Here is a 13,333-nt window from a genome sequence, read left to right on the forward strand (position 1 = left end):
CGGCCGCATCACCGTAGATGAGATCTATTAATCTATCTCTAGAAGTTTGATATACCGAAGCTACTAATATAAATTTCTTCGAGGTATTTAACCGGATTATTATCATAGTAACTTAAAGCTTTTAGAGTAACTGCTAGGTATTAGAACCCTTTATACGGCCTTTATATGCTAGGTTAGTATATCCTACTTTTTCTCCTAATCACTATATAATTATTTAAGAGATAAAGCGATTACACTTATAATCGCTTTATAAATATGATTATCGTTAGGCAATTAGGTATAAGATCGCTAGACTACGCTAATAATTATCTTAGTATATCTACGTAGGTTATAAGTTAACAACTATATAAATTATTATACTAATTCCCTAATTTTAGCTACCTTATTGCTAGTTATATAATAAATAACTATAATACCTTATCTTACTTTATCGAATATAAAACGATATAAACCCTTCCTATTACCCTATAATCGGAACCCTAATATTATAATTAGCGGTCTTAAATTAAAATCCAGGGGTTTTTACTAAATATACTATAATATTTAGATCGTTATAATAGATAGTACTATGCTAAAATATAAGGGTAAACCTATAAGTTATTTTATTTTATATTTTCTTCTTACCCTTAAGAGGCTTAGTGATTTCTTATATTAAAGTTATATCTAAATATACCTCATAACTAAAGTAAAGCTCAGAACCTATATGATTAGGGAGCCTCGGATTGCGTTTTTAGATAAAGAAAAGACGACTATGTGATAGTAGGTATAGTTTCAAGTTCGTGCTAATAAAGACTTATTTTCACCAGCGGAGACATGATTATCAGTATGTTGACTGCCGCTAGGCACTGAGGCGCGTCATGGCATTTATAGACTACCTAGTATTCTGCAACAAAATACTAGTATTTCACGGCCTCCTCTATGTACCCTAGGGTCTAGACGTTGAGTTGGGCAGTGGTGGAGCCCTTGATGTAGTCGGCGTACGGCGAAAGAGCCCTCTCAACGGGTCCGCCAGGGCCGCAGTACTTGTCCACGATCTGGCTGCTGCGTCCGGTATATAGCTCTGGCTTCAACATGCCGTCCAGCTCGCCCCAGATCGCCTTAAAGAACTCGTTTGGCCTTTATCCTCTCCACCAGGTTACTGGGCTTTCCTTACACCTTGACGACGGCCGGCCTGATGGCTCAGGACTCGGATCTCCTCGTGGACGTACTGTCTCGAGACGCCCTTAGTGCGTAGCCTCATGATTATCTCTTCTGTTATCATGAAGGGCAGCTTTTGCAAATGAGGTTTGTATTGCAGCCTTGAGAAATCTGAATGAATCAGCCAAGGATGGGGTTGTGACTCACCTCGGCGGCTACGCGACTGGCAATGACAGCTAAAGAATACCCATCATGTCACCACATCACTTCCCAGACTTCAAGTTGGTTGGTCATGCACGCAGTAAAGATGTACTCCCCCACAGACCAGTTATGACGAACCAAGCATCGACGCTGAGCTCCATTTGAGCCTTGGTTCACCGTGTTGGTTGCAAAAATGTACGATGGCAATATGCAATGGCTCATGAGTTCCTGGAGTATGGCTTCCAATAGCGGTTGAGTTCTCAGCTCCTTTCCCTATGTCTGTACGAATCGGCCTCGTCCACTTCAACCACCGTCGGCTCCCTGTGCTGCCTCCCGAATTCTGCCGGTCCATCTCTTCAATCAACGCCCCGATGTGAATTCATTGCCAACCGAGATGAAAAAAAATCATCATGGTCTTTCTTTCAGGTCGTTTCTCGGCCCCAAAAGTCCACCCCAGGCTATCCATCGCCCACCTCTCGGCTGTACAAACCTCTGCTCTGGGAGGTAGGCTAGAGTCCTAGACACTCCTTCTCTCCCAGTCGTGCACCTGAGTTTGCATTAGTGCTCCCTTCCTGGCAAACTGGTTCCCTTGGCTGACATGCAGGTGCTCACCATTCTTTGGCGCGGGTTGCTGTCCTGTCGCTGGAATCGAACGCGATGTTGAGCCAGGCACCTTCCTCGATTGTCGCCTACGACATCCTCACACTTCCGGATGCTTCGCTGCCTCAGTGTTGCCCGGGAAGGAGCCATGTGCTCATCGAGCATAAAAACGTTGATCGATTTCGTCGGGCTCTGTTCTTCCCCCCCCCTTCTTCTTCTTCTCCATCTTGTACTTGAATCCCGCGGTCACTCCAGATCCGGTTCAGCCGTCCTGCTAGTACCGAGTCCAAGAATTCGGGGCGGGGCTGGCTGACCTCGAGAACCTGCGTGAGGCATACTAACCCCTCGAGGTCCTGGCTGGTTGGGCAAGGCCACGGCACAATTTTTGATTTCTCTGTCTTCTCTGGTACCTTCCAGGTTGATCATCGTATCCTTGGCATTGCACTTCGACTTGGACCGGAGACAGTTCTCCTGTTCTTTTAATTATTGCAGCATCCCTGGCATTGATCAAGATGTGGGGGACAGTGGTCTGTTTATTTTGACACAAAGGTCAGTCAGTTGGTGTTGGTGTCCCTTGCAGTGTGGTCTGTGCCAACATTTTGCAGGAAGGTTACTGGGACGAGGACATGGCACACGGCTTCTCGAGGTCATTTGGTCTTGAGTCTTGGGTCTTGGGATTTTGGAGGGATTCGAAGTGGGTTTGTCTCAAGGTGTGTGTAGTGTCAAAAGTGTTTGTGGGGTTTGGGGTGGACGGATGTTGGAGATATGGTGGGTTTGGCAGATGGGTTGCGTGTTGGTTCCTTATGTGAGTCGGATAGGTATGCTGTTTGGTTTGATGTATTGGATGGCAAAAATATTTCACAATTGGATTTCTTCTCTGCCACAGCATCGACACAGGGCCCTTATATATCCGTACACAGGGGCTTCCCAAGAATTTGATGGCACCGGCATGTGCGGCACTGTGGCACCCTCCGTCACGCCAAATCCGCTCTGGACGCATCTGGGGATCGCAAGGTGCCAGGATGCCAGTCCGAAGCTGCGACGACTACATTAGCAGTGGAATCTTTGCTTCCAGCTTCCTAGTCAGCGGCACGCGATGTAAGCTCATGAAGAGAGTAATTATTGATACTTGACAAAATAATAAGCAAAATGCAAAAGCTGTCGAATGAGCAAGGCGTATACTCTCGAAAATGCACTCCACCACCTTCACTCGGATCATCGCGGACTCCCAAGTCATTAGTCCTACAGAACAAGCCTGTATGACGACCTCAGCACCGTATGGCTCCGCCCAACGAAACCTAGTCGACTGACCAAGCAGACCGTAGATATACTTGACAAGTCGGTGGTGCTTATGGAGGATGTTGATGGCTTTCGACAAAACGCTACAGACCTGAAGTCTTTCGTGGCACGTCCGGTCTGGACAGTAGAGGATACATTGGAAAGGGCCTAAATGACCCCCAAGCTACCGTTCCTTCCAGAGATCCTTGCCGCGACTCTTACGAAATATTTAATAGGTAAATATATCTTCGCTATAGAACTCGGGAATATATAAACCGAACCACTACTTAATACTTAAAAGGGGAGCCTACTACAGCGGATGATAGGCTGATTATATTAAAATTTAAAATTAGTTATATCTACTCTAGGGGCAAATCTCCTATTAGGTAGTACTACCCTAGTTTATAGGCAAAAAAAAATTAAATATCCTAATTAGGTCTAATAATTAGTAACCTTATATTAGTAACCCGTTATAACTATAGTAAAAATACTATAGTTACCTATACTTTAATTCCTTCTTTTATTATTATATTATTATATTATCTTATTTTATTTTATATTGAGGTAAGTTATTTTTTAATTATATTTATCATTTAGTTAATTTCTAATTTATTTAAAGCTATTATTATCTTAGTCGATTTTAGCTTAGATACTTTCCTAGGTTTTATTTCGCCTTATTTTAGGTTTATATTAATTTTAATTTTCTAAAATATATCTGACCCTAAGATCCTTAATTCTAATACCTAAAATAAATAGCTTACTAATTATTATAGCCTTAAATACCTTATTATATTAAAGCTTACTAAGTAAGCTATATAAGGCTACGCGCTTACTTTATAGAAAAGATATATTAGTACTAGGTATATAAATAAGTCTAAAATACTATAGGTTAGGGATTATATACTCTAGCATTTACCCGTTATATTATCTCTATACTATAAAGTTCGAATATTAGGTTACTCTCCCTAGAATTAATCCTTTATTTAAAGGAGTTTTAAATATAGATAAAATAATTAAATTTAAAGGATTAGAAAAGACTCGTTAACCGTAAGGCACTATTATCGAGATGAAACCAATATTATTACTCTTTCTTAAAAGTCTAGTATTTCCCGCAAGAATAACCTCCATTCTCTTAGTCTAAATAAGTAGCTCGTTTCCTTTTAATCCGCTTAATTTTACTAAGGTAGCCCTTATTTGTATAGGGCTAATAATTTAAAAATACATATCCTTTGATTCTATAATCCTAGAGTCTATATATATTACCCGCTAAGAAATAGAAGGCTTATCCCTAGCTTTAAGGATACCTTAGTTAACCTATCTAATTAGTACTAATATACCGAGTCGGAAGATAGTATATACCAGTTCGATAATAGTCTAGTCTATAGCGGCCGTATAAAATAGAGACCATTCGAACAAGTAAAAGCCGTCGCTACATCTATCATCAAGCTGCTTCTAATTATTTGCTACCGTTGAGATCAAATATTGAAGTCTACTCGACATTTGAAATGTCGTGTAGCTCTTGATGCTGGGTGCGCTGGCCTTATACGGCTTCCCTAGCACTCGGTCTCGGGGCTGGCTCCAGGGGCTCAGTATCTGCAAGGCACTCAAGAGGTTAGGAACTAGGAGCAAAGATCACCAGCGGTTGTGGAGAAGGCGAACCCTTGTCATCAACCCTTGTCCTGCCACTCTGCACGTTGATCGATGAACCCCTCCACGACCCCTCACATCACGTTGGTCGTTTGGTGAGGTAGTATCCGGTGCTATGTATGTGTGACAACGGCAGCAATAGCACTAGAGTGACTAGACCGGGTTATGCCTTGGAGTTATGGATGTCCACAAGACCTATCTATCAAGCCGGCGCTCTCGCCGGACAAGGACAGGCCGAGTCGAAGAAAGAATGGCCTACCTTAACCATCCTTGGCGAGGACATCGTCGTCGTCTCCTGCGTCAGCCGGGCGTCTAGCTACCCCGGATTGTACGGATACGGATACATGGTTTGTCAGTGTACCAGGAGGTTGGCGGCGATACGCTGTCCATCTGCCCGGGCAAGGGCTCCCTAGCCGCCCGCAGTCAATATACATGGTATTGGATTGTTGTCCCCCCCAAAAGAGCGACTGCTTTGCAGGTAAGTAGCGCCCGGGATTGTTAGTGAAGTCCCGGAGATGCCAGGCTCCGGGCGTAATCCCTAGCCTCCTTGCGATTAGAACTGGCGACGCACTGAACTGGTGTCCTTTTAGGGAAGTTGGAGATGGGGATGGGCACCATGGAACCGGGCATCTGGCACGCAGGCGCCGCCGGTGGGGGCCTCCCAGATGCGAGCGGCAGATGGCGTGTGGATGGGTGTGGGAGTGAGACGAAGAGCCGACAAGCTCTCCCATGGCCACATGTGTCATGGGCGTGGGCGCTGTTGGCGGCGGTGTCACGTCACCATGACTGGTGGTCCTCTAAAAAGTTGTTGGATTCTGGAAGGCTTCCAATTGTCGAATCGTAGTGCGGCGTCGGTCTGGAGCTCTGAACCCTCCAGAGCCTGTCAGCTTGGAGCTACCTGGTGCTTAGGTAAATACGTCAGGGGCACGAGGGGGCTTGGTCGAGGCGCTCGATGAGGTGTTTGCGAATCGTCGATTCGTCGTTGAGAAGGGCATTCCGTGCTTAGAAGAGGTTGGAATTTCCATCTCGGCCTGTGAGGTCCGCGGGAGCGACTTGGTGGTTATGGCGACCTCGGTCAGTTGGTCCCGATGGCCAGAGAAGCCGGCCGTATCGTGTAGTATGAGGAGGTGCTAGTTAGTATCCATGGATGTCGACGGCGGCATTGGCGGATTGGTAAATTGCTCCGATTTGGCCTTGGGTGGTCCTGGATGGTCCTGCCTTGTCCTGGCTCCTGCCTGGCCCCGGCGGGATTTTATTAATATCAGCGTTGCCAACGCATCAGTGCATGATGTGCGGTGTTAACTGGAGGATGGAAAGTGCTCCTGAGCTGCCTCGCGCCTTCCCAGACCCCACCCCTCACTGGGTCGCCCAATCAATATGGCCTCTTTCACCGTAAGGTACAGCACCACTCCTCCATTCTCTCGGCTCTGTCACCCACCTTGCCTCCCCCATCTCAACGGGCGACTCTCTTCTACCCCAGCCCGGGCCAGCCCAATCGAACGCGATACGTTTGGCCTTTGGATGCTTGTATCCAGGGATCCAGTGGTTGGCGTCTACACCACCTAGCGTGTTCATGCACCTCTCCAACAACCCCGGTCCGTCCTCACCGACCCTTTCCCAACCACTGCACATTGGACAATTCCTCGCATCTCGCCCCTCGCCCCATCTGCCCGTCTGCTAGGAGCCCACTCGACGCTCCAGTGACTGGCAGTCCAAGACCACCACGCTAGCTGCACTTTTAGCCTCCGACGAGCTCCCACCAACGCCACCGCCTCAGGCCGGCCTGCCTCTGGATGTTTTGACTCCGCAGACTTGTTGGACGTGTTTGCGGTCTGTGGTTTGTGGCCCGGCCGGCTTGTTGAGGTCTCTCAACTCCGTCGTCAGAACCAATCCTTCACCTCCTACTGGCCTGTTGCCATGGCCGCGGCGGTTGGCTTGGCTGCCTAGGTATCCTGTACCCGTGCTGTCTGGCTGTCTACGAGTACCTACTCTCGTATGGGCCCTTCAGACCTTGAATCTTGGCAACCTCCACCCCTGGTCGTGCCGTTTTGGATCTCCGTCGTCGACGATAGTACTAACACGAGCACTCGGAGTCTCGGTCCTCTCCGCAAAACGGCCGCTACCTTTGGCGCCCTTGCGAGTCGCTGTCATCCTCCACCACAGAACCCCCGGTTTGCGTAGCAGAGATTCCACTTTCCATTTCGAGGGGCCTGCCCTAGGCCCCTAGCATGACAGGCACCTCGTCTGTGCGGACGCACGCAAGCCAGTCGTCCCTCGTCTTGGTCCTGCAGCTCAATCGTCGCTAGGTCTGTCTCCATACACGTCTCCCGTGCCCGGTCTCACCAATCTCAACGCTTCTTTGCTTCCACTCTTGTCACTTGTTGTTGTTGTATCCGTAGCCTCCCCAGGTCCTGTACCGAGACTGCGAGTATACTTGTTGTTCCCATCCTGGCCTATCTCGGCCTCGACATAACTCCACCGTTCTCTGACATTTCCTCAACCTCTTCTGTGCATTAGCGGCCGCCAAGACAAAGATCTCGAAGTGAAGGTCATCCTGAAAGAGAGATTGCAGCACTACGAATACAACAGCATACGAACACACACCGTCTCTCCGTCTTGTTTGCCACCACCTGGCGCCATTGTGCATACGTCCGGATAAGTACGGAGTACTCGACTGGTCCCGGCCACTCTGGTACGTGCCCACAGGTTCCTTTCAGCGAGACCTCTCTAGGCTTTGGTACATGAAAGTTACCCTCGCCGCTCGTCGTTCCCGCCAAGGCAAATCGACATCCTTCTTTAATAACGTCAACGACAGATTCCGTCGACGCAAGAGGCAAACGGCCTGCAGGCGTCGACCCCGTCCCACCGTCTGTCCCACCGTTGCGCCCTTGAGCCGGCAGCTTGAGAACTTATCAGAGATCGCCCTCGCTGCTGCGTCTGCATCTTGTTTTTGTTGTGGTGGAGGTGGCCTAGTCCCGGCGGCTTTGATCAACTGGCATCCAGGTAGGCCAACACATCAAAATGGGTCATTCCTCTTTTCCCAAGAGCCGCATGGCTTTGCATTCGCGCGCCTCCCTTTTAAATTTGTCTGCTTTGGCTCGCGTTGACCTGCGTATCCGTACCCTCGTTCTCAACTTACCGCACACCCCCGGCCCCGCGCTAGGACCAAGCCTGGTCTGCAATAAAGCACACATGTCTCGCTGCTGATGGCTCGTCTCGTCTGCAACCAAGGCCCTGGTAGACGTAACTCTGTCTGCTGCTACTACCTCGCTTCTCATACCCGAGCCTCCACTCCATCTTTGGACTAAGACCCTTTCAAAATCCTCGCCGTTTCCCCCCTACCTCACGCACTTCGCCTTCAGTCACCTCGCTTCTCATATTTGTGCCTTGTCAACTTTTTCTCCCCTCTTCTCCTCCTCGCCCTCCACCTCATCATCCCTCGTCGTTGGGCTTTAACGCAGCTGACCGGTCTGGATCAAGCCCCTGTCGATATCCAAACTTGTCTTCCACACGAAAGACATCCCACTGCCGCTGCCACGCACCGGCCAGCACTTTTGCTGTCATCTCGACTTCTTTTCCACCTTGAACTCCTCTCACGGGCCGGCTGCTTCGTTCTACCACGCAACCCATTGGCAACCACCATCACCATGGGCGGCTTCTACATGCAGTACCTTGAGAGTAAGTTGATCAATTGAACGTCATGCCTATACATTGCAGCCCAATGTCGCCCTACACATCCCACCTTGATGATGTGTATAAGTGGGGGACATCCAGATCCATCAGCGAGGCATTAGCCCAACAGCCCTACGTGTCTCATCCCTTGCCCTGGGCCAGTATCAGGGGAGAAGACCATGCGGGTCCCCCGTACCTGCCTCCTTTTTTGAAGGGCCCTGCCCCTTCGATGCATTGATCGATCCTCCTACAACCCTATGAGGTGGCGTGTTTGTCCGGCGAGAATGCCGGTTGGGTTTCTATGCAGCTTCTACAGTGTGGATGATGTGCTTGATGCAAGCCATTCGGCGTGTCTAGATCGTCAATATTGAGTTGTATGTTTAAGAAAGCAAGGGGCTAACCAATGGCTTCTCTTTCCAGGCCTCTGCCGGCGCCGCGGATGGACGGATCCGTCTTACGCGTGCTACCGCGACTCCAGCGGCTTCACATGCCTCGTGCTGGTCAACGGTCGCGAGTACCAAACGGATCTGGCCTACGAATCGGATGTCCTGGCTCAGGAGAATGCTGCCATGCGAGCCTTCATGGTGTGTCGTCAATTCTCTGTCAATGGTGGTATGCTGGCCCGTAACGGCATCGTCCAGGGGCTCCCTGCCGCTGAGCCCAAGCGTCGCCACAAGAGTCGCCACACTTCATCCAGGGACAGCAGCGACCGTCACAGCCGCCGCTCGGGCAATCATTCCAGCAGCAGCTCCACTGCCTCCTTTGAGTAACGGGAGTGAAGAAATTGGAGGCTTAAATGCAGATGTGGGAGCCACGCGTGTTGGTAGAGGGGGGCGCGAAGTCGCTGCCCTCGAAAGCACGTTCCGGGACATCTTGTTTTGGACACCCTAGGGCGAGTTGAGACGAGAGACGCAGACATTACAAGCGGTTGAAAAGCTTCACAGCAACCCCCAGGGGGAAATACCCACGCCGACCTCAGAAACCGCTTCCTGAACGACACGAAGACAAAAGATTTGGCGACAAAAGACACCACTTTGAAAAAAAAAAAAAATGCGAGCGAGCGTTTACGAATCTTGACGACGACCAACGACGACATGTTACGAATTTCTGGAGACTTTTTTCCCCATCTATTCAACGAACCAGCATTTCATGTTTCTCAGCTTGGGCGGCTTGCATGCTAGGAGGGACCTATTTGGCTCCTTAATGGCGTTATTGACCCACCCCCCTTTTTACACGTTTTGGACTACCTTTGTCCTCCCATTTTTCTTCTCATGAGCTACGACTTGGGGGTCTCCTATCCTGATTTGGTTGGGTTTCACAGGACCAACTGTGTGGTACTCACAATTTTGGATCTGCCCGGAGTGGAAAACGCCAGTTGTCCGGATCCCTGGATGACGCCGATGGAACGCATTGAACCTTCGGATCAGTCCCTGACAAATCACATTGAGGTCTTTGACCCTGAAGATATGGTTATCCTTGCAATTTAACTAGGACAGGAAAGGCACACCAGGATAGGAGCCTCGTTTTTTACTTTCCATTTCTCTCCCGAATTCGGAGGTGGTTGAGAGCCGACCCGGGCTCTGCTCATTGTCTCCAAGCGAACTTGATTATCCGTCTGATGAACCACTGAAAGGACAAAAAAGGCCAATCGGAAAGGAATATTCTCCTTAAGCATGCGAGTTTTGGTTCTGGTTTTGTTTCTCCCCTCATTTACGTTTTGAGATTGATGCATAGCTGGTGGAGGGAGCGGGGGAAGAACGGCCAATAACGGTTTACGTGGAAAGAGTCTGAAGATTTACATGATAATGATGACGATTACGACCTTTCGTCTCTGCTTTGACTGGGTTTCAAACTCTCTGAACATGGATTGTGCGTTGCGGGATGGATTCTTGAATGCTCCTGTTAACACATTTGATGTTGCGCAACGGATATTAGTGGATGGAGGTTGAGTGATATCAGGTGACCGTTGATTCCTGTGCAAGAACGGCGGCGCCAGTCGTCTTGCGAACTACTAGGCACTCTGCTAGGGCCTATGGATTTCCGCAGAGCCGCGCGGCTACCGATCTCGACAGGCACCTGATTTCGACATGGCGCGGTGGCGGGGATAGAAGGGCATCTACGCACTATAAACAACTCAGATTCTACAACATCCTACCTCCGTCAATCAATCGCTTTACATGGTGATGAGAAGATGGCCACCGAAATCGATGCCGAGGCGCCTCACAACAACTTCGGCACTATCTTGGTGTTGTATTTTGGCAGCCAGACTAGCCATCTGATTCTCCGACGCCTGCGAGCACTCAGTATTTACTGAGATGCTCCCCTGCACCACCAAGCTCGCCGATCTCACCTGGAAGCCTAAGGGTACTACTATCCTGTCTGGAGATCCCTCCTCTGTTTACGATGAAGGCTCACCCCATGTTGACCCCGTTGTCTTTGAGCTTGGTGTTCCGATCCTTGGTGTCTGCTATGGTTGCCAGGAAATTGCTTGGCAGACCAACTCTACCAACGTTGTTTGGGGAACCGCTCGAGAGTACGGCTATGCCGACGTCGCTATCTACCGTCGACCGACTCTTCGCTTGTCTGGGTGAGAAACCATGTATGCCTACATGAGCCACTTCGACAAACTCGTCCGCCTGCCTGAGGGATTCGTAGTCGTCGCCAAAACTGCCAACTCCGAGTTTGCTGGCATTGCTCACCAGACAAAGCCAATCTTTGGCGTACAGTTCCACCCCGAGCTCGAACACACTCCCAGTGGAAGTGAGATTCTACGTAACTTTACCGTCGACATTTATGGAGCGCAACCCAACTAGGTTATAAGCGACTTTATCGAGCACGAGATCGTTCTGATCAGGACGCTTGTTGGCGACAAGGCCCAGGTTATCGGAGCTGTCTTCGGTGGCGTTGACAGCACAGTGGCCGCCAAGCTCATGAAGGAGGCAATTGGTGACCGCCTCCACGCTATCCTCGTCGACAACGGCTTGATGCGTCTTAACGAGGGTAAGCAGATTAAGGGGACTCTTCAGAAGCATCTCGGAATTAACCTGACAGTGGTTGATGGTGTCAAGCTTTTCCTTTGGTTGCCTTAGGGGCGTCAGGGAGCCTGAGAAGAAGCGCAAGATCATTGGGGAGACCTTTATCGACTTATTCGACCAAGAGGCCGGCCATTAGAATCGAGAAGGAGGCCGAGAACCCCCCTAACGCTGGAAAGGTTTCTTAGTTCCTTCAGGGCACATTGTACCCCGGTGTCATCGAGTCACTAAGTTTCAAGGGTCCTTCTGCCACTATTAAGACCCATCACAACGTCGGTGGTCTTTCCTAAGCGCATGATGGACGGCCAAGGCCTACGACCACTAGAACCTTTACGCGCGCTCTTCAAAGACGAGGTTCGAGCTCTCGGTAGGCGCCTGAAGATACACGAGGACCTCCTGAAACGACATTCTTTCCCTGGGCCTGGTATCGGAGTTCGCGTCCTTGGAGATATTACCCCTGAAAGAGTTGAAATCGCGAGAAAGGCGGACCACATATTCATCTCCATAATCAAGGAGGCCGGAATCTACAATGAGATGTCCTAAGCCTATGCTGGTTTGGATACCAACAAGGCCGTTGGTGTCATGGGAGACACCCGTGTCTATGGGTACATCGTCATCCTCCGTGCTGCCACAACCAGCGACTCATGAGCGCCGAGCCCTACGAGTTCTCCTTCGACCTGCTCAAGGCCATGGCTCACAGGATCGTCAACGAGGTGGACGGGGTCTCCCGAGTCACACATGACCTCTCTTCGAAACCCCCAAGCTCCATCGAATTGGATTAGTAGAGGTGCTAGATTAAATAGGGGGCAGGGAGTCACAAAATTGGTCGAGGGCAGGAATTTTCATACAGGCAATCAATTTCAAGCGCTTTATTTGTGGGTAGATACCTAGACCAGGGGAAAATGGCCTGTGAGGTATAACCTCTTCCCCTTTTTCATTTCTCTTTGATTCATTTTTAATCACTGCAACCAGACAAATGTGGTTGAATGAGGCGAAATGCCAGCTTGGCATGGAGTGGAGTCAAACAATACCCTATTGCGTGTTGTTGCAGAATGGACATTGGCTGGAGAGGTTTGGCGACGTTGCAGCGTTGCAGCGTTGCAGCGTTGAAGTTGTTAAAAGCCGTTTTCATGACATCGGGCAAGCCGGCCAGATGTGGGGGGAACAGCGCGGGATGAAAGTCCGGGTGCAGGGGCTGGGCGGCGGTCAGCCCCGGAGCGCAACAGCGCTGAGACACGACACGTTATTACCACTACTCGTACTAGGGAGTACGAGTAGTGGGTATCCGTATATAGGAGATGGGGGAGAAAAGGCCTGGACGCACCGCCATGTGGCAGCGAAAAGGGCGCTCTCTATGCGGCGTTTTGGCATTTGGTATTGATTGAATGGGCGTGGGTTTGAGATGGGCGCAGGTTGCTGGACCGCATGCAGCCGCAAATACCAGTGTGCCACTTCTCGTGATTAGTCGCCACCACCACCGCAGTAGCGAGGTGACACATGATTTTGAGCTTGGGGGTTACGCACACAGAGGGAAAGACCTCGGTGGGAAGACTGTGAAAATGGATGTTCACTGAGTACCTAGGGTAATTGCGAGGACCCCCGCGCCCTCGTCTCGTGCCCGCAGGCGGTCAGGGGAGGGAGACAGGTCATGCATGTCAGAGGACTCTGATTCTCCTCCCCGTTGAGCATCGAATTGGCCGATCGGAAGCTCCTGCAGGAGTGGTCGAGTCGTTGACCGAGTACGCCACTACATCTACCGGTAGAAC

The 13,333-nt window shown here is 49.8% G+C and overlaps 2 protein-coding genes across 2 annotated transcripts; both read left to right on the top strand.

Moving 5' to 3' along the window:
- Positions 1-8,510: 8,510 nt before the first annotated feature.
- ACO1O0_001964 (uncharacterized protein) lies at positions 8,511-9,305 on the top strand (the record flags this gene model as incomplete). Its single annotated transcript, XM_083191442.1, has 2 exons — positions 8,511-8,541; positions 8,956-9,305. The coding sequence occupies 2 exons, from the start codon at positions 8,511-8,513 to the stop codon at positions 9,303-9,305; spliced, it is 381 nt and encodes a 126-aa protein (XP_083052656.1).
- Positions 9,306-10,850: 1,545 nt separating this feature from the next.
- ACO1O0_001965 (uncharacterized protein) lies at positions 10,851-11,624 on the top strand (the record flags this gene model as incomplete). The annotated part of the gene is made up of 2 exons (XM_083191443.1): positions 10,851-11,122; positions 11,357-11,624. The coding sequence occupies 2 exons, from the start codon at positions 10,851-10,853 to the stop codon at positions 11,622-11,624; spliced, it is 540 nt and encodes a 179-aa protein (XP_083052657.1).
- Positions 11,625-13,333: the final 1,709 nt, after the last annotated feature.

Source organism: Amphichorda felina (genome assembly GCF_050947745.1).
Source record: "Amphichorda felina strain 45539 chromosome Unknown scaffold_2, whole genome shotgun sequence".
Taxonomy (NCBI): domain Eukaryota; kingdom Fungi; phylum Ascomycota; class Sordariomycetes; order Hypocreales; family Bionectriaceae; genus Amphichorda; species Amphichorda felina.